The 21712-nt window shown below is 42.4% G+C and overlaps 1 protein-coding gene across 1 annotated transcript; it reads right to left on the minus strand.

Moving 5' to 3' along the window:
• Nucleotides 1–14262: 14262 nt before the first annotated feature.
• LOC112576981 lies at nt 14263–17323 on the minus strand. Its single transcript, XM_025259892.1, has 4 exons — nt 17171–17323; nt 16792–16986; nt 15088–16348; nt 14263–14591 (listed from the first exon to the last, which is right to left on the minus strand). The coding sequence occupies exons 2-3, from the start codon at nt 16971–16973 to the stop codon at nt 15646–15648; spliced, it is 885 nt and encodes a 294-aa protein (XP_025115677.1). The 5' UTR covers nt 16974–16986; nt 17171–17323; the 3' UTR covers nt 14263–14591; nt 15088–15645.
• Nucleotides 17324–21712: the final 4389 nt, after the last annotated feature.

Consider the following 21712-nt stretch of genomic DNA (forward strand, 5'->3'; position numbering starts at 1 on the left):
GTGGAATGATGAGCGAAATTTGCGAAGAAGAACGAGTAGCCCGAGCTCAGGCCCGCTGGAGGCCCACAGGTCCACCCGAGGCGGAGTGTAGACTATCAGTTTATCAATCGCTTGTGCACAGCTTTGGCCCCAAGTCCGTTCAAGTCCGACGATTAGGGTAGATCTGTTTCTAATAACATGATGTTTTCTGCGTGTTCGATAATTACATTAAGGGCCAGCCAACTGACCACCTTACCAAAATCCTACCTCCTGATCCAGGCAGCTTTGCACGGAGAATCAGGGACCGAAAAAACGACTGTCGAGGGCTGAAAGGGACTGGGTTGCCCGTCTCAAAGACATAATGCCACGCAATGTCGCTCTCTAATTTCAGGATGACACTGATTAGTCGGGGTTAATCAAAATCGCGGCCATTCGGAAAATTTTGCAAATAGAGCATAGATTTATACGGGCACGCGCACTTAGGCAAGGTTTTCACTTGAATTATGATGAAGTCGGAGGCAGAGGCTGTTTTTCGTCTTGCCTCTGTGCGGGCGAAAGTGCATTTGATCCTCCATGACATATCGCTGAAATGAATCATATTGCAGATAGAAACCTTTTGGCCTGTGTCAAGGCAAGGGGCTGGCCTCGCGGGAGAGGGAATTATCATAGAAATAACCGTGCTCAGATGTGATCTGCGTTGGGGGGATGGGGTAGAGGGGTCCGGCGGATGCCTCGTCCATTCTGAAGAAGCGCAGCGCTGACGGACGACGGTAATTTGTGTCCAGTTTATCTTTATTGGATCTTCGTTTTTACCCGTCGCTCCTAATTACTGGACGTCGATGAGCCCGCGATAACGGGAGAGAGAACAACAGAGAGAAAGAGAGAGGAAGAAGAAGAAAAACGAGACGGACATGGTGCAGTGGGCACACAAAGGTTCCTGCCGAGGGTTGGGTCACGTGACGTCACATCTTTTTACCCTCCCCCACCCCACTCCCTTTTTTCTGTTTTAAATTAAAAGCTTCCCCCCTCCCCTAGCCTCATCTCCCCTTTACCCGCTCCTACCAGCGTTATCGATGGAGTCGGTATGAATTCCGATGAAGAACTCCAACTGTCATATATTTTGTGATTTCTGTGAGGTTTTATGTGTTTCTAGTCCCAGCCTCGGATTTTTCTCTACCCGTCTTTTTGTTGGTTAGTTTTCTTGTTGACATTTAGGAGAAGCTATGCATAACTGTATGCGCATGCTCAGTTTCATTATTTCTTTTGATGCAATGCTTCATTTCTCAATCCTCGTCCCTCCGTGACTGTGTGCGTGAGTGCGTGAACGCGTGTATTCATGTGTGTTTGTGTGCGCGCTTGCTTGCTTCTGGATATTAGTATTCACGTATATGTGCGAATATAAACACAAGTGTTTCAAGAGTTAAGTGAGTGACTATCTGTGAGTGTACTCAGCTTTCTTTCTATATATATGGGATTAGATAAGTATGAATACAAATATTTCGAGAGTATATATGTGTGCGCGCGCATGTGTGGCCTCAAATGCGAGTAGGTTCTGCTCACTTGTCAATATTTGCTGAGGGACTTTGTGATGTAAATGTCCTCCCCGATTTTGTCGCACCTAGTGAACTTTCTAGTCGTCTGCCTCTCCCATAGCAACCTAGAGTTGAAGCTGTCGTTATTTATTTGTTGTCTCGCCATATCAACCATGTTTTGTGAAGTGTCTAATCTTCGCTACCACCCTCACCACAATAAGACGGCGACAGAACAACAAGCTCCAAAATAACTTTAGCTACTCTATGACTACAGACAACAATATTAAATCAGCAATGTAAACAAACCCTTCTGTTTCGGTAAAAAAAAAGAAAAAAAAATTCTCGCAAGTACACATCTGACGGCGTCCTGTAGTACAGTGATAACACTCCCCTGTCACCATTGCAGCGACAACTGATATTGCCGAGGTTCAGATCTCCTGTCGGAACTCTGTATATGACGCCTGTTCTCAGGATTTTTCTCTCATTTTTCCGTGTTTCTTCCCACCCCGTAATTCCTGTCCCCATCACGGTGGGAAATCACCTCGAGGTGGACGCACTTTCCTGCCTAACCAACATAACACCCGAGAACAAGATATTCCAAACTGTCAGGACCTTATCGGGTATCATAGTTTGCAAAAACAGTGAACTTTAAAGTTCGCATCTCAATTTGGCGTTTTAAAAGTAATTATAAAAAAAAATAGTAAATTTTTTTTCTTCCACTCTTTTTGAGATTTTCAAACAAAAAGTTGGGCTTAACGAAGAAATAAAACAGAAGACATGACCATCCTGGTCTGATACCAGGCCTGCACACAAACCCTGGTCTTCCTACTCCATCTTAAAATAAATGTGAATAAGCCACTCCATTTGTTGGGGTAAAAGAACTGTCTTTTCCGTTTATCCTCAAATATCCAACATTGCAGTCGGGCAAACTCTGTGTCTGTATCTCTGGTCCCTGTCTTACAACCAACTCTTTCACTCGCAATTTCTTTTTGAAACTGAAATATTTTGTGTTGTTTCTGATAAAGAGATAAAAATGATATGAAATATAGGTTTGCGTTATGGAAAGTATACAAATTGTTTATTTAAACAGCTTTAATCTTGCTCTTCAAGTGTGATAATAATTTTGTTGACATAGCGCGCACGCTGATCATCATTTAAAAAACAAACACGTTATGCGGAGAAAACTAACGACATCCATTTTTATGTCTTATTCATGTGAAGTAGCAAAATTATCGAATTTTTTTGTTTGTTTGTTTTTTTTTGCAAGGACTGTTGTTTCAGCTTCTTCTTAACTGAGAGCAAAGCGAAAAGTAAGTCTGACAAAACACACAGGCCTACACCAGCATGATGTTTTCACTTATAATATTGTTGTTGTTGTTGTTGTTGAGGCTGCTGCGGCTGTAGCTGGTCTGTCAATCCTAATTAACCTGCTGTCTGTAGATTGTATGTCTTGGCATATCTCGACACGCTATCGTAGTGTGTGTGTGTGTGTGTGTTTGTGTGTTTGTGTGTTTGTGTTTGTATGTGTGTGTGTGACAGAGAGAGAGAGTGGGTTAGTGAGTGAGTGAGTCTCAGCCTCTCGCCGGGGAAGGAGATGGAAGGAAGAAAGGGGAGTCAAGCTGCGAGGCCAGCTAAATGTGTTGTCTGCAGCCGCTTCAATGATGTATCTTTGCATCAATCGTCTCCAGTTTTACGACCCCCTGACCAAATTTGAACCCGTTACCAATCTCTTTGCAACTCGATTTCCGTAATGCTGCTAAGTCCGCGCCTCCTGCAGAATTCAAGGTTGTTGCGACTGAATCAGGACACAGAGGAGGATGTAAATTTCATATCAGTGGCACAAGGATTAGTGGACACATAAATCAGCGCTTCCATTTGTCTCCTGCGTCCTCTCGGTTCTCATTAAACGGTCATTGGAAGGCTATTTAGATGAAAATGACAGCGCGCTGAGGCTGCTGCCAGCCAGGGGACCCAGCCCCACCCTGCTCCCCTTCAACTTGCCACCAGCAGGGAACGACTGCATCGACAGCAGCTAAACACCCCACACACCCCACACACCCCACACACACCCCACACACCCCACGTACCACTCCTCGAGACGTGAGTGGGCGAGGATACCCGAGATCGTCTTAGGACCGCCGACGTCCATGGTGGAGGTAGCCAAGGAGTCTTTGGTTTGGTGATATTATTGAGGTTGTGCGCTGAATTATTTCTTACAGGTGACAAATGATTTAGCTGGGGGGTTTTGTTGTTGTTGGTGTTGGTGTTTGTTTGGTTTTTTTTTTTTGTTTTTGTTTTTGTTTTTTTGAGTGGGAATGGGTGGGTGATGGGGAAAAAAATACAAAATAAAAATATCATTCACTAAGAGTTGGTCTTTTAACAAATTTGTTTCTCTTTCCAAGTGTACCGAACGCTTCTATTCGCACATTTATGATTAATTAGCATTCTGTCAAACATTGCTGAGTTTTCTATCAGAGCGAGTGAGTGGATATGACAACTTTATATGCGTTCAGCTACTAGGAATTCTTTCTCCATTGACGGAGTGATTTAAACGGCATGTAGATGCTGAGAGTTACAGAAATATCCCTGAAAAAAATTGAGGATAAAAAAATACATTTCAATTTCCTCCCCTTCTTGATATATGCAGTCACGCTCAATTTAGAGGAACATAAATTATAGAATGATTTTGAATAAATAAGTTCTGTTTATTTAACTCCTTTACCTACCACTTACACGAGCTTTACATACACATGCAAACATACAGGAACAGCACGAACATAAATGAACATCACAGACAAACAAAAAGGCTCTTTAAAGGCTTGATAAGAGCTTTTCATTAACCTTCTGTCGAGGTGTGAACTGTAGTCTCCATCAAAGATCTGAAGTTCGATTTCTCCTCGGATGTCTATTTATGTAACTGCGAATGTTGTTTGACTTTTCTGTCCTTACTGAAAATTAAAAGGTCAAGTTCGTCTCTTGACCTTTCGAGGATTGAGACATTAGTAACCCTAGTTGTTTTATTTCTTTAGTTTATTTATTTTTTTGGCTGGGAGGGGGAAACCTGGGGCTAGTAGCATATGTTTCTAAAAACTTGAAAGTGTTCTAAAGAAGCAGCTTAAGAAACGTTTTTTTATAAAAATTTTTCTCCTATCATTAAGATGCTTTGCACAAACGCATACGAAACACTCAGTAAAGTATGGCTTAAGTAGGTTTATCTTGTATAAAATAATTTTTGTTAAACATGTTTTAAAAGTTTTATTGTACACCGAGTTTCTATAAATCTGATGGGCTAAATATATTAATTAAAATGTTTAAAATTAGAAAGTTATCATTATCATGATCGCCATCTTCTCCAAAGTCAGCAGTTCTACGACATCTCTCCGCATCAGCGACAACAACAGCGGCGATGGTTGGACATGGCTAGGGATATGGGATTGGATGTACTACATCCAATCCCTCAAAAAAGCAAGCGATAAAGGTACCCAGTAAATAATGAGAGAGCATTGAAACAAGCAGACATCAAACAAATAAAGTTTGCAACACATTTTAAGACAATCTGTCGAATAAGACCGGTTTGATATCGTTACCTTTGCATACAGATTCGCCCCTCTCCATTCTGGTCCCCATAATTGTAGGTTAGCCTCTTTTATCTCCTGCATTGATTTTGGGAGTTCCATCTTCCCGAGCAAATAAAGGAATGTAAAAGTTTCTAAATGTTCCTGACAGCTGACACAAATCACGGGAGGGAACCTTTGTTTCGACACGCCGAAGCCGACTCTTAAAGGTAATATTAGTGCAACGCCGTGCGTGTTGTCACAAAAACTCCGGGAGGGGCAGGCCCTCCCTGGGATCGACTACAAGAAAAGCAGAATCAAACGTAACATGAAAGCAAATTCTGTTAGTATTGTTAGCCAGATCCAATTTGATGCTTGCGCAGACGAACAGTCAAAATATGAGTCGGAAAAGAAAGGGTCATTGGAAGAGCGGGCAACGGGGTCTGGATGACAGAGTTATCTAATTATCATTGTTATGACAGTGGCCAGTTTTGTCTAATCCTGCGTGTTAACAGGGTGATTAGAGGCCAAATTGGGTGTGAAGACCCGCGGCCGTGCGAGACCAGGGCATCGTCAACACACAGCCTCGGCACACAGTCGCGAGGGAGGGGGACACTTCGTGGCCCGAGCACTGGAGGCTTTCAGCCTCGACTTGATGGGAATTTATTGACGGTGCTGCGCAAAACGGAGCGGAATCTCAGAAATTGAGGGTGTTGGAAAGCAAATTAAGATTGTTTCATTAACCGAGCCGATGTTCCGCCTCGATTTCATTACTTTACGACTCCAGACTTCTGGACCCCGCAAGATTGATACAGCTCCAGAGCAGGCCGGGGATGGCTGAGGCCGGAAGCTGCGCTGAGTCGTGGGATGAAGACGACTTCCGGTGTCGAGCTTGTGTGGGGAGGTCGTATTTCGGCCGCGATCTCCTTTTACGTTGAAAATGTCTTGTGAAGTTGTTTTGTTGGTTTGATTAAAATTGTGTTTTGAGAGCGGTTGTTTAACACTACCTGCCTGTGGTTTCTAGATGGTGTGATGAACGAAATGCACATCTTTGTGATATTCAAGTTAGAAATAGGTAATAAAAACATCTTCACTGCATTTGCTGAGATTATCAATTAAAGATGATTCGATTTATTTCAATATTTTAAAAGAATTCACTGCAGGTAGTAGGATTAGGTAAATGTGGGACGATTTCGAGATGAACTACAAAATAATAGTTTTTAAACCTCTTGACTGATAAACTTAATTTGGAATCTTAGTAATCTCCGATTATTTGAGCTACCGTGGATATTTTATGACATTTTAAAGGGTAGAGGTTATATACAATTGTGCACGTTTTTTCAAACAGGTGACACAACCCTCAGTTCCTAACGTACATACAAAACTATCATGATCAAAGAACTGCTAAACGCAGAAGACAACTACTACAATAACCACGACACCACGACGACCACCACAAAAACAACAGCACCGTCACTCTACAGACAACAGCTGAGGTTTCCGCCATCCTGGAAGTAATGAGAGCGCGTTGAAACAATTGTTTTGTCGGCCGGAGTTATCTGTGCTGCCTCACGTTTTTCCAGTGTACAGTATTTTGACACTCCATGTTGCTTAGGGACGCGGGGATTGAGTCGGCGATCCTTCTTGATCTCATTAAGGGGAGGCCCACATTCAAATGGGCATCCCTGACGAGGCTTGGCGTGAGCAGGAATGAGCGCGGGCCTGGGACGCACGTCCGGCGCGAGACCGTAGCGATCACGTAGCAGGCGGCGCCTTCTCGCGCTCCCGAGGTCTGGCGACCCCAGCTCGTGCACACCGCTGGGTTGTTTGCGTCACGACGTTAATGAGTCCTTGACCTTTGCCAGTCGAACGAGGTCTTGGCATATTGCACGCAAAAAGGATGCTGGCTCGTGTTTCCAGCTTCTTGCGGTGAACTTTAACCTTGTCAGGTTCTGGGAAAAGCTGGGGCTTGGGATGATGTCAGGTGTCTGATGTCTGCGGTGGCTTTAAGCTTCAAATCGCAAGTCTTTTTACGTCTTTTACACTGCAGAGATCAAAGGCATCAATCTGAATAAATATGTGAGGGAGGGGCAGAAGGACCAGGAATTTTCACCGGGCCTGCCAACAGTCCAACACACAGGTCAGCGCACTTCTCATATCACGGTCCGCTTGTGACAGTGATCATCGCTCTAAGCCTGCCAGCGGACCAAATCACAGGCTCAACCAAATAAAAGGTGCAAGCAAAGGGCAAACAGACATTGTCCAATATGTCACAATGTTCAGAAGTTTTTTTTTTTTTTACATTCATATAGAAAGCGACTTTGAGCGAACGTGGACATATAGAAATGTGTTACAAATGTGTTTCTGTTAAGAAGGTCGTTTGGTGGACTGATGGAGGATGTCTGAAGGATCAAAGTCGTTTCCTTTTACTGCTGTCAAAGTTGTGATTTCAGTGGATTTTCTGAAGTACAAAGACCCGAAAAATAGAAGTTGCCGTATGTGACACAAAAATGTGATCTTTAGAACATATTCATCTGTATGGTAGCTGCTTGCATAATTTACACTACTCTGGTCAACCCTCTCGTTACTAAACCCTCAACATATTCAACATACTATAAACCCTCAACATACTACAGCTTAACTATGATTGTGTAGAGTGTAGACGACAGAGATGTTAAAGGTTAGCCTGGAAGCAAAATTATTCTCAGCTCGTTTGGTATACTAATTCACAAAATTCGAGCAAAATAACCACCGAGAGTTTACTTACAGGAATTTAACTGAAAATTCGTTACGCATTTTCGTTACCGTTTTCCACTTGAGCTTTATGTTTGCTTTATATGTGCTAATAAGATCAGACAACATAGTCCGTGAGGGTTGGGTGTAGTGAGTTCAAATCTCGCCTCGGGTAAGCTGTTTTTTCTCTACATGTGACATCTGTTTACAGGGCTGGTTGTTTTGTCTGAGATAACATTAGTTGCTGGCTCGGCGTAAAATACCTTTTCCTACCCCGTACCTCCTACTCCACCCCCAACATACCGTTGATTTCTCGAGTTAAGCATTTACAAAATAGAAAGATATGTAAACATTCTCAACTAGAGCATTGGACTGTCCATACACAGACTATGATGACTAACGAGAACACCGACGATTGAAGCAAAGAGGAAGATGCTATTAATTAAAGTCTGACATGTTTCTATTCGCTCAGAAAAAGAAGATAACTCGCCAGTGCTCGAAAGCAGAAGTAGACGATTCAAGAAAATTGTGTAAGGAGACATTTTGTGAAGATATGCTCATCCGACTCGACCAACCTCTTTCTGTGGCAATTTTTTTTCAGTTGACTGTTGGCAAAAGAATGTCACGTGACGGTTCGGTCACTGGTGATACAAGTCATCGATACAAGATACACGACTGTATGAATAAATGTACATTATTTAGATGTGTGATAACACTTTGTCTTGGAGTGTGTCTCCATGCAGTAAGCGAAGAAAACTCATTTAAAAGTTTACATACTTGCAGACCTTAGCCCGACATTTTTATCTTTATAATTTCTGTTCTCTCTCTATCTCATCCCTAACCCTCCTGCCCCTCCCTCCAACACACAAACATTCTTCCGGCTTTTTTCCGAGTTTCTTAAGTTTACTTTTTATCTGTTAGTGTTCTCATGGTGGACTCAAACTACGAGAGATCAATGTTTTGTCGATTTGCAGAATGTCTGTCTGATAATCTAGTGTACACCTCTCTCTCTTTCCTCTTGCATTTGTTTCCTTCTTCTCTATTTATAGAGGTGTGTATGTGTGTTTTTTTTTTTAGAGAGAAATATAGAGAGAAAGAGGTAGAGAAAAAGAGAGATTTAAGACAGGAGAGAGAGAGAGAAGGAGGGAAGAGCTGATACCAGAGAAGAGATAAAGGAAGACATTTCCCTAAATAGAGGCAGCGTCTGTGAACTACGCGTTTCAAAGGAAGAGTAAGTACAGATGTGTGACAAGTTCTTACACTTCGCACATTTATGAGACTTAGTCGAGGGGTCATTTTAAGTTCATCCTACTGTTGCTTTGTTGTCCTGGTTTGACACCATTGCTACAAACCTATGGAGGCTTCTGCTGGACAAAAACAAATTATGCTGATAAATTCGTTGAAACTCTAGCTTAGCTTTCTTATTGGTCACATTATAAGGTTATTTTTATTTTTTAACCTACCTTTAAGTATATTCTTGATTTGGGTACTGCACTAACTATTTATTTATTTTTTGTTTTCGTAACAAATTATAATATTAATTCGTTAAACTTCATTCCATTTCAACAGGCAAAAACATTGTCCATAATAGATGTAGATAAGTACAGTACTTATTTACGTTTAAAATATGTCTACCTTTTCTTCTTTTATTTAATCGTTGATTCAGTTTTAATTAGATTCAAAGTTAATTTCCAACAAGTTTGTCTGTCTGTCTTGTCTTTGTTCTTCAGTCCGTAATAGTCTCCTAGTGGGAAGAAAGTATGGACATGTATAGACGAGGGCTTGCGATGGTAGTTTGTCTGGTCAGCTGACCAAGCAGGTCGCCAGTTAGTTACAGAAGACTCCCCATACGCTTCCCCAGGAATAGATATCACATTTACCAAAAAAGGTAAAAGATGAGTGGGCGACAATTGAGGATTGTCTTCTCCTTTATCATGCCATGGCTTAGACATCGTGAACCACTTGCAGTTCACGGCCCTAGACCGCAGCTTTAGGCCCTCTCATTTGTAATCTCTGTGTAAGAAGGATGGGAGGACTGGCAAGATGTAAGGAAGAATGTATTGTTTTTACATGCATCGATTTTCACAGATTAACAATGTGTATGTGTGTGTTTTAGAGAACTAGAGAGAAGAAGGTAGATGGGAAGAAACAAAGAAGAGAAGAATCAAAGCTAATCCCCGTCACTCTGATTGCATCAGTGTGAAATGATAAATCTTTAGTTCATAAAACGTTTTATTCAGACGTAAATGTCTTGTTTATAAATAGCATATATCAGGAATAAATAAAAATACGCAACCCTTCCCCCCACCTCACCAAAAAAATAGAAGAAGCACACATAACAGATATTCCTTGTCCGGCATTCCATTTCAGAAAAGAGTAAACTATTTTCTAAACGAAACTATTTTTGAGTATAAGTTATGTTAATTTGTTATGAGCGAACCAAATTCAAAATAATTACTTTGATATCATAAAAAGTTGATTTTTGCTGCTTATAGTGAAATTGAAGCATGTTCTTATAAAAGCAAACTCACCAGGAACACCTCAAGACAAACAAACAAACAAACAAACAAACAAACAAACAAAAAATAAAAACTAACCCAACTGCAATCAGCAATGTTGTAACAATAAAACAACAAACAGACGCAAAAGAAAAGCATGCGACCACCCAGAGATGACCTCGATAAAAGAAGAAAAGAAAATTAGCATGCACGAAAAGTTCAGAGAAAGTAATAAACAAGAAAAAGCAGCTTACAATGGATGTCATGGCTACTACATCACTCAAAGACAGTTTCTAACCATAAGACAGTCTTGACTTACATGAAGTGAGCAGACTTCCCCCCTTTTCTTCTCATACGGATCTTTTGCTCACAGGTTGCTAAACGACGTTTTTGTATATACACAGACTGCAGTGAACAAGTCGGAAAGGAATATTTCCAAACGGCCAGAATCCCCTTCCGGTCCAGTCGCGAAACTGCGCGGCGTCCCAAAGTGACTGCGCCTTGCCCTCCGGCCTGTCCACCAGCCTGCACGTCTGTGCATGACACACAGCTCGTGCTATGTATGCATTGGCAATTCCAAAATCATAATATTGTTTATTTGTCGACAAGCGAGGAATCCCTGTGTTCTTGCAGCTTAACCTCTGTCCGGCAAGCCAATGGCTAACAGAGACTAAAGCGCGAGCACACGCCAATCACCCTAAGCATCCCTTTGTAGCCAGCGGTGGCCTAACACGAGCATGGCCGTGCGAAACTCGGCTTTCTCCGACTCCTTTGAGTCCCCCCGACCACCCTCCACGCCCACTCAGGCAAGCACCGGGTCAACAGTTTCCTGAGGTTGCATGGCATACTCCATTGTTATGTCTTGCCCGTCTGGAATTTTCGCTCGGTTTGTGCTTTGAAATCTGTTTCTTGCCGGCTCCAGTATGGCCATTTCAAATGCTGGTATGGATGGCCAGGCTTTTGTAAGAGGGCCAGGGGGGGGGGGAGGTAGTCTTGCAGTGTTCAGCTTGCAGACGACAGTCTTACCTGCGTGCGATGGACTGTGCATGTTGCGTGTGGGCGTGCATGTGCGCGGGGTTGTGTGTGTTGGTGTCACAGTCCGTACAATGTCTACACCTGTTCCACCCTTTGGGACAGGTGTGCAGAGGCTGAATAGACAGCGAAAAATTGGTTATGGAATCGTATATCAAATTTAAAGCGTAATGCTGTTCCGTATGTTTTAAATCCTATAAATTTCGGGTTTTTTTTCTCTCTAGTATTCCCATATCTACGTCGTGATGCTTAAGTTTTGTTTCCAAGCAGAAGAAGAATTGCTGCCGAAAACATTTTCTCGAAAGTAATTGTGTTTTTCTTATATTAACGAAACTTCGTTCAAAATATTAAGAACCAGAAACAGTCTGCAAAAGCTCAATATCACCGACATTACTGATATTATATAAGATTGCCGACACGTGAGATTATGCAAGATCATCAATACTTTGTGAGATTATCGTCTCATTGTGAGGTCACCGTGACCATGTGAGATCATCTCAACATTGCGAACTCAGCAACCCATTTTGAGATGAGCAACACATTGTATGTCGCTGACACCATGTGAGATCACCTCAACTTTGTGAACTCAGCAACACATTTGGAGATGACCAACACACTGAGATCACAAACACTTTGCCCTCGGACGCGCACGTCACGCTTGTGACTTGGAAAACACTTGTTAACGTCACACACGAGCAGTTTCCAGCGCACGCGACTTCCACGTTGATGAAAGAAGTAATACGTACCGTCAGGTCTTTCAGAGGATGAGAATCGAATACTGGCTTCTGCCGATAAAACCCACAAGAGTTCTTCAGAAGGACCTGCTCCCTCTTACAGGGCGTGCCATGGTCTGGCGACTCTTTGTTCTCCGGAGTCAAGTTCAGTAGTGACATCTAATTAGTCAAGTTTGAGTAGTGATTTAATCAGCCTACAGAGCTAAGATGTAAAATTAACATATGATGGGCTCACAGGCAGAATTTAGTAAATAAATATTTCACTCTAGGCATGACAGTACTGAAGCCACTCAAGGTAGGACTGAATTTATTCTGGCGAGGGAACAGTTGTAACTTTGTGACTATCTCGGTTGTGTCTCTCCTCGCTCACTTCTTCGGATGCAAAAATCTTGTTTGAAAAAATAAAAGAAACACGAACAAATGGGAGAATGAAGCAAAGGAAAGTATTATATGTGTGTGTGTTTAATGCATGCATGTGCTGTTTATTTATGTATGTTTGTTTAAGGTATGTTATAGGTGTGTGTGTTTGTGTGTGAGAGAGAGAGAGGGAGAAAGAAAGAGAGAGAAATAGAGAGGAGAAAGGGGACCCAGTTGTGTTACATCTTGTGAAAGCATTTCTCTCTCTCTATCTCCCACACACACACATGCTCACTCACACACGCACACGCGTGCAAAAAAAAAAAGTTCAGTCTTCTCGCAAACGCACAGACATAAAGACCACAGGGACACGCATGCACGTTTGCCGACAGGCCGAGCTCACTGTCAACTGAAATCGAAGCTTTAAAAAAGGGGAACCGCAAGGCACGCCATCTGGTGGCCCGAGCCGCCATTGTCATGTAAAGCGACTGCGAGGCGATGTCCCCAAGGGCGGTCATTCTATCATTACGTCCTGACGATAGAGGGTCAGCGTGTTTGCCAGTGTTAATTGCTAATCAATGATCATTGTTTATCGATGTCTGAAACAATTCCACGCTTCTCTGATTTGAAAGGAATGGCGGGACCTCCGCTTCGTTTGTTCTATTTGTTTACTTTTTTAATCGCACAGGATGCGTCGGAGTGAGGAGGTGGGGAAGAAAGTTTGCACTCAACTCTAGATCGCCATTCAAGTTGTCACGACTGGCACCACAAGACACCTACACAAACAGTTTAGTGCCCGCAAACACGTTTGGTTAGTAGTTTAAAGGTTTGGACATTCAGAAGATGTTGGTCCCTGACCGCGAAGCCTGCCCGAAACTCTCTTTACCATGTATAAGCTTATCAACAGAAACAAGTAATTAAAAACAAGGTTTATAAAGGACGGTAAAGACTGCGGAAGGATATGGGGGAGTCTGGGATTACAGCTGTGGGACTCTTCTGTTGACATGTACAGAGGCAAAGGACATTAATACCAAACCAAAGCTGAGTAAAGAGAAATCTGAGGCTGTGTCTATGATCTTGCTCTTCTGTCAAACCTTCCACGACGAGGCTCGGTGGTTTTGAAAGTATTTTCAGCTTCTGAGTATTACATTAATCAACCATTTAACTCATTAACTCCTCTTTGCTCCTAATCCTTCCCAACCTCCCTCAGCGCTCGTAGTTATCATTGTATGAGCTCACTTTAAAAAAAAAAAAAATCGTAACAATAACTGTGTTAAACCAACACTTAAAATAATGGCTTAGGTTTAATCAAGTTTAGCAAAATGCTTATAAGTTAACGATATAAACGGGATGTACGAGAACTGAAAACCTTTGCTAGACTTGTTGTAGTGTTCGCCATATTTGTCCTGTTAAGAATTGCCCTTACACGGATTTCTTCAAGTGTAAAGCTTTGATAACCTCCCTCGAAATGCAAGGAAAGTTTTTCAACGGAAGGGAGGTAATCACATATGTCGTTTCGTTCCTGGGTTGAATTGCTTCCCGTTGACAAAGAGCACAACAGTGGAAATGGAAAGATCTGTCTGTGTGTGTGCTGAGGATGGACGAGGAAGAAGTCAACACGTGCTTATAAGATTAAATATATCGACTTGTCATATGATCTTGAATATGTATTGACTTGTCTTACAGTCTTACAGTCATGATCATTCAAAATTGTCTTATATTTATGGTCTCTGCCGCCTTTAGTCACTCCCATCCTGTCTTTGTCCTTTCTTTTTCTCTTCTAAACACACACACACACAGTGTTGCACGCTCACTTTCACAAAAACAGAAAACAATCAAATCGTTTTAAATTGGAAAAACCATGTTTACTAAGATTCTAGCACTGTTGCTGTTGTACATTCAAGTACTAGAAAGAAATAAGCACTTTTTTAGTCTTGTGTAACCTGCTCATATCAAGTCCCCTCAACTTCGTTACCTCATGAAAACTAATGCTGATGGGTTAGTTGAGCAAGTACTAACAAGTCGCACTACACAGTAATATTCAGTTCCTAGTTTTAACTTCCCCATAAAATAAACCACACTAACATATATATTTTTTCATTCATAGTAGCCAGCTAGATGCTTTCGTCTGTGAACTCATGAAGCTTTATCTGGTACGTTCATGGGAACCATCTGAAAGAAAAAAAAAGCAAGAGCTGCAGAATGTTCTAAAGGTAATGAGTTTTAAAACTGGATTATCTAGATTGCCTAAAAATAAATAATAAAATAAAAATTAGAGGAAGATAAAATTTGACTCTACGACTGAAAAAAGACTACATACAGAAGTACATTTGGATCTCACTGATTACAAACATAAAACAAATGACATTAAAACCCATCATTAAAGCCGCTTCAGTCTGACCCACGAAGACTCGATGGATTTAATAGGCTGATAAACACGCAGGAGAGCGAGAAGAAACACATAAGGGCGAGAAAGGTTGAAAGGCAGAAAAATAGCAGCTAAATAATGCTAAACAAAGCCAAACAACTACGAATCATCAAAGCCTAAATATATCTTTGTCTTGCGAAATGCTGTTTGCAGGTTTTCATGCAAACACACTCTCCAACAATATCCCATTGTCAACGATTTTCACTACTTCATTGCTTGTAGAATGCCAAACATCCTTACCTGCATCAAAAACTGAGAAGAGACCCAGCTCAGGCGCGAACAGGCGCAAGGTAGTTCCATGATGTCAATGGAGACAGACCCCTGAAGGCGTCCTTGGCCAGCAGGGACGACTGGAAGGGCGACTGGGACACGCGGGCAGGGATCCCGGCGAGGGACTGGATGGCAGGCACACCATAAGCACGCTGCAAGGCATTCCTGGTCAAGGATGGCGAGAGGATGTCTGCGTAGTTCCAGGCAGGACTCGTCACAGCGCCGCTGATGCGATCGTCGGAAGCTCTCAGGAGGGCGTCGCTGTAGCCGAGGGTATCTCGGGTACCGAACGGTCCATTCTCGGCAAGGCGCAAGCGAGCTGCCTCGGCGAGGGAGATGTCTTCCGTCGACCTGCTAAGTGCCTCGCCCCAGAGCCTGGGATTGGTGCTCAGAGGGGAGAGTGCGTCACTGAAGATACCGTCTCGGGCCAACCGGGTGTTTCTCGACAGGGCATCATCCACTCGCCCGAAGGGTGACGTGGTGCGGAACAAGCCACTCTGGAAGGGTGAGTTCCTCAGCAGCGATTCTTCACCTCGAAGAGGGAAGGTTCTCAAAGGATCGTTCCTGGAAACGATGCTGTCGGCAAGGCGCTGGATTGGTCTGTTGCCGAGGAGTCGTCTCAGCGCGAAGAAGAGGGGACACCGCGGAGGACAAGATGCTGTTGTCGGGATAAAGCCTGTCTCCGAGCAAGCCAACACCTCGGCGAAGAGGCGAGGTTCTCAGGAAACCCTCTTCTAGGGGGCTGAAGGGACGTCTGGGCAGAACATTTTCTTCAAGAGGACGAAGAAGAGAACTTCTGAACAAGCTGTCGGCTTCGCTGGGAATTCTGCCTCTAAAAACATTGATGTCTTCAAGACGGCTCAGAGGCGTACTCGCTTCGAGAGCAGCCAGTGGACTGCTTCTGGAAAGGACTTCCTGAGCGCGGGTTAGAGGAGTACTTCCGGTCAGAGCGTCGGTAGCCAGACGAAGAGGATTGGTTCTGATGTAGTCGTCGGCAAGACTTGCAGGAGCTAGTGGGTTTCTCAGAAGGGAATCTGTCGTCTGAAGCCTGTTGTCCGCTAGACGAAGTGGGAGGAAGCTGGATCTCTCTAGGGGACTGAAGACGGAGTTTCGGATGGGGGATGTGTAGACGTAGGTGGGACGAAGAGGACTGCTGACTACGTCAGTGTCTGCGCCGTACGCGTAAGCGTCGCGCTCAGCGTACACACTCTTACTTTTCTGTTTGCTGAGCCTGAAACGAAAACACCCATGACAGAACTGAAATTGAACTGAGAATTAATAAAAGCGAATTTTTTAATGTGTATTAAGTCGTAAACGCCACTTCGATCGGGACTTCTATGGACGAACGCTTCAGCAAGTTTAACAAATTTTTACATGACATACAAAATGGGAAACCTTCACACATTAATACTTGTTCGATAAATAACGGCCTTTGTACTCTGTAGTCTGATAAAAGTGCGGTCGGCTCATACAGAAAGTCGTCAGTTTTACACCTGCTCGGAGCTATGACTGGAAAACTATCCCCTGGTCAGGTTAAAAGTAACAGCGACACAAGTGTCCACCTAGAAACGTTGAACCACTTACTACCCCAACAGCCACTACCTTATGGGACTCTTTATTCTCTACTTTTAACATCCTCACACATGCATCAAACCGTAAATTCGGTCTACTCACAGCTCGTCAATCTCGGCAAGTTTCTGTTTCTGCCATCCTTCCAGCTCCTGCTTCTCCCCTACTTGGGTCTGACTCACCCACTCCTCAGCCCGGCCTCTTTGAGGGAGGTAGGAGTAGGAATCGTGGGGATATGCCTGGCAGAAGACGGCCAGGGCGCCGCACAGTAGGGTTACACGATACATGTCCAGGTCTGTCCTGTAGAAGAGAGAGAGAAGAGAAATGCAGTGAGAGTTGTCTCTGCTCTCTTACATAAGACATTAAAGATGTGGCACGTACGGACTTCGTAGGTCACTTCGTTACATCATGCTCACTCTTCAAAGAGAAATAAAACGGAAAAATTGAACATAAATGTGAACAACATAAACAGAAAGGTACTCACTCCTACTTCACCTGCTTCTTTGGCCAAGGGGACCTAAGCTGGGTAGCGCGAAGGTAAACGAGATGTGTGCAAGATGCTGGTGTCGTCCCCTGCTTTTGTAGTCTCGACTGTTTGCCGCCGAGGTTGACTGAGACAATTACCTGCTGTCCCAGCAAGATCCTTCCCTAAGCACCTTATATTTGCGCGGCACACGTGCAAATCGCTAGAAGGGAGGTGCTAGACGTTTCCAGGGCACATTTTTGTACAAAGTGGAAATGGATGTCTGTAGGTCAGGAGTCAAGGCGGTCCCACACCCGTAAACTTTTGTTGTGGGTCTTTTTCTGGACTTCATTTTCCACTATTTGACAGCCTGGCCTTGTTCTTCGGTTCTTTCCACCCTTTTGTCCACCCTTGGGTCGCCGCAGATTGCCTGGAATCACCGACTGATCTCAGTTAAACGCCGCTTTCAGTGCTTACCTGTCAAACTACGATCAAAGGACTGCAGGGTTACCTCGCTTTGTGGTGTCTTTATCTCTGCAACACATCCCCAATGAACTCTAAGCCCGTGTAAACACAGACAGGCGAACGCTCGCATGTCACAATCACGAAAGCGTATTTGATTCTTTCAAGGTAAAGTAAGTCATTAAAGTTACTAATTAGCAATACAAGCTACCAGTGCCAATTGTTTTCATAAATAAATGTTATTTCTCCAATTCTTATTTTTTTCTTAAATGTGTGTGTGTGGTTTTTCAATAATTTATGTATTTGTGTATAACAAAACCAAACATATAACGAGTAATGTTGTACAAGGTGAAATGCTCAGAGCTTACTTTTCAGCTGTATAGGTGAGACCAGTGAAACCATCATTGTCTAATATGCTGCATATACATGTATACTAGTATACTAATATAATGTACAATTGATGATTGATTGGTGATTGATTAACTGATTGGTTACGAGTTAAATTCCTGGTCTGAAGACAGTAATTCGCGAACAGAAGATTAGGCAGATGTAAAGTCAAAATGTGTTTTGTCTGCTTGTAGTCGGTTCTGTACGCCCTTAACAAGGGAGACAACCATCAATTCTTGTACTGAAGGATGTCGCATTTATTTCCCTTGCCTTGAGTCTAATCGCTGGCAGGCAATTTACCTGCTATCTTGTTACTGTTGAGTTTTGTCAATGTTATTGCTGTTCTCTTTCTTATAAAATGTTTATACAAAGCAATCCATATAACTACTAGGTAACATATAGAAGTGTAAATGATTATTCCCTGTTCGGTTCACTTCTGGGCAAGTAAAGAAACGCAAAAGTTTTCACATAAGTCCTTCCACCTCTCAAGTCCCAATACCTCTAACGCTCACAACCAGCCATTTTACTTCACTCAATCTCTCATGTGCATTCCTTTGCACGAGTGCTTGAAAATGAAAAATGGGTGAAGTCTGAGGTATCATAAAGGACGAAGGACTTAAAAATATTGGCAGACGCTACCCACTACCACCCATAAGAACCAAAATATAAGAAAATATGATACCAAAATATAATTAGAAAAAAGCAAGTTATCACAAATCATAAATTATCTCTTCAAATCGATGACTAGCAACTACAGATTTTTTTTACAAGTCATAGAAACTTAGATAGTTATTTCAAGAAATCAGAAGGATGAAGCCTTAGTCAAATTCCTGTTCAAGTTTTTAAACAATCAGCGCTTTTTTCAAAGCAGTTACAAGATAAAATAAAAAAACTAATTGTTTGAAAGTCACAATAATGCCAATAGATAAGTTGTTCTTCGGCTTTTGAGGTCAAATATCGCGCTTTTAAAATTGTCCATTATCTGGTCTTCATTGGTGCATTATTTCTAATGGATCAGCAAAGTAATCGCAACTTCCTGAAACTTATGGGAGCTAGACCAGGAAGAACATTTTTGCGTTCTGTTTTGCTGCTTTCGCAATCTTGGAGAAAACAATCCACTCAACAACACATCGTTTATTTGTGAAGCCCCTTTTCCCTGCATGGGGTCAAAGCACACTACATTGACATCTACACATACAGCAAGGGGCAAGAGCACACATCTGAAGAAGGAATCAAAAACATCTTATATCACACACAATCTTATAACACACACACACACGCACGAAAGGTATCACGTCCAGAAAGAAGAGTTTCTGATCCCAGATCTGAATCCAGGACCCCCAATTCTCAGCGGTGACAGGCTCGCCAGCCACTGCACCACCAGCTACCATCATAGCAAAACCAGAACAGTTGCTTGTCACTCTATGGTGATTGTGAACTGGCATCTTTGTAACAATGCTGTATACGAATCCTTTACATCTTGAACCACTTGACTAGATAATCTGAACCAGACATCTAAAAGGGAAGTAACACCCATCTCTCAGGAGCCAGCTGTCACACGAGTGAGTTTTGGGGGACAAACATACCACCACTCGGTGCACTGGTTAGCCTGTGCGTTGCAAAAAAAGCTTGTTTGATAACTGTAATAGCCAAGAGTTTTACAGAACAGATTTACGAAGGTCCGGATTTCGTTTCGGAGAAATACCTGGGTATGCTGGGATCTAAGATTTATGACCACTCACCCTGCCGCACCCTGTATCAGGCAAGAGAGGATAGTCAATACCTGGTGTCATGGCCGCATCATTAGCTTCAGCAAGCAGGCAGTAAGGTGCTTTACGAGGCTGTCTTGCTCGCTAGACCATACACCCTACAGTCTTCACCCTTCACCCTACAGTCCTACACTCTACACCAGACACCCGACACACGTGTTTTACAAGCGACATTACACAGGACAACACTGCAAGTCACGTGTGTGTCGCGTGTCGTCAGGTGCTACACATGTTGCAGGAATGACACTGGCAGCACAAGGGCCAAACACTTACTGACATCTTCTCTCCCTCCGTCTCTCTCCCTCCCTCACTCATTTACTCACTTTATTTATCTGTTTAATGGTTCTCGTCGATTATGCACCTGCTCAAACCATAAATGTTTTAATAACAATCACACCCATCTGTAAAGAAGTAACCGTAGAAAGATAACAAATGCTCAAAACTTTTATTTTTGATCGCTGAATGATGTGATACCTACAATGTGAGAAAACGTACACCCTCTCCTACCTCTCCTACCTCTCTCTCACACACGCTCGCAATACGCATGCCCTCATATAGGTTGTCGCGGATCAACTCTACAATCACCATGCACTGACAGAGTCCACAATGCGGACATCAAGGATGTACTCATGTACATGTTTACTCACTCAACCTGCAGTCATTTCGTGTCCTGGGACAGCCCACCATCCCAAATATAATTTTGTTCTGAGCTCAGCCCCATTACACCTGCCTCTAGTATGCTGCTTGTTGAAACGCTCGCCCCAACCTCTTCTTTCTTTCCTTCTTTTCTTTCTTTTCTTTCTTCTATCCTTCCTTTTCTTCATCATTTCCTGTTATCTTCTTTTTTATCACGTCTTTCTTTCTTTCTTCTTCCTTCTTTCCCTCCTTTTTTCTTTCCTGATTTCCTTCCTTCTGTCTCTTCTTCATTTTATCGCGGACCTCGAGAGCATAACATTTGTATTTTTGTGCAAGAAAAATGTGTTTTACACACAGGACTAACCAGAACAAGTGAATCATAAGTATTTTTCTTATGTGTATAAAATACAAGCGGAGGCTAGACATCTGTGCTCACAAACCTCAGTTACACGGTCAGACACGTGACGGGGCTGCCAGCACCCAACAACCCCTGCACGAAGGTTCCCCTTTTTTTATAAAAGGTCAACGGCAGAAAGTGGCAAGTTATTGCCAGCAACAAACACCACTGCTATGCAATTATTAGTTTGTTTGTTTGTTTGTTTGTTTGTTTGTTGTTTTGTTTTGTTTTGTTTTTTAACTACGTAATTTTTTCTGCAGACTGCTGTTCCAGGTACTACTTCCAGAAAGATTTGCAAGATTTCTCTCATCAGCGGGTACAGAATGTTATTTGTTTATAGGTAAATTTTAATTTTAAGAACGACAAGTTTTATGTATATGGCAGGAATGGGAATAGTGAATTAATAGTAGTGAGATGTTTTCTTTTTATTCTACATCAGGAATCTCAGGCAATGTTGAGAAATATTTGAAAATGAATTTCGAGCACTATTTGCTGACGGTTTTGGCTAAATGTAGAATGGGTGTGTCCAATATTGCAGTCCATTATTTTCGATACAAAAGACACACTGCACATAATATCTAAAATGAATGACGAAGATGAAGTTCACGTTGTTATGTGTTTTAAAGCCTATCAGAATATCTCAGAGTAAGATGGTACAATGGTACACAATGGTATACATCCTAACAATTTTAAAATGAGTTTGTTATAAGCTTCAACAAACGAAGTTGTTAAGACATAATATCTTTCCTATGCTTTTCAGTTTAGAAAATCTACTGTGCACAGAAGTAATTGTTGTGAATGCAATGTTTGCATTTCTTGCTTTTAATATCTATGTACTACTGAAAGTAATATTGTATTATTATTGTTGTTTTTTTCCTTTCTATGGAGCAATTACTCTTGAATAAACAATCA

Source organism: Pomacea canaliculata, linkage group LG1 (assembly GCF_003073045.1).
Source record: "Pomacea canaliculata isolate SZHN2017 linkage group LG1, ASM307304v1, whole genome shotgun sequence".
In the NCBI taxonomy this organism is placed as follows: Eukaryota; Metazoa; Mollusca; class Gastropoda; order Architaenioglossa; family Ampullariidae; genus Pomacea; species Pomacea canaliculata.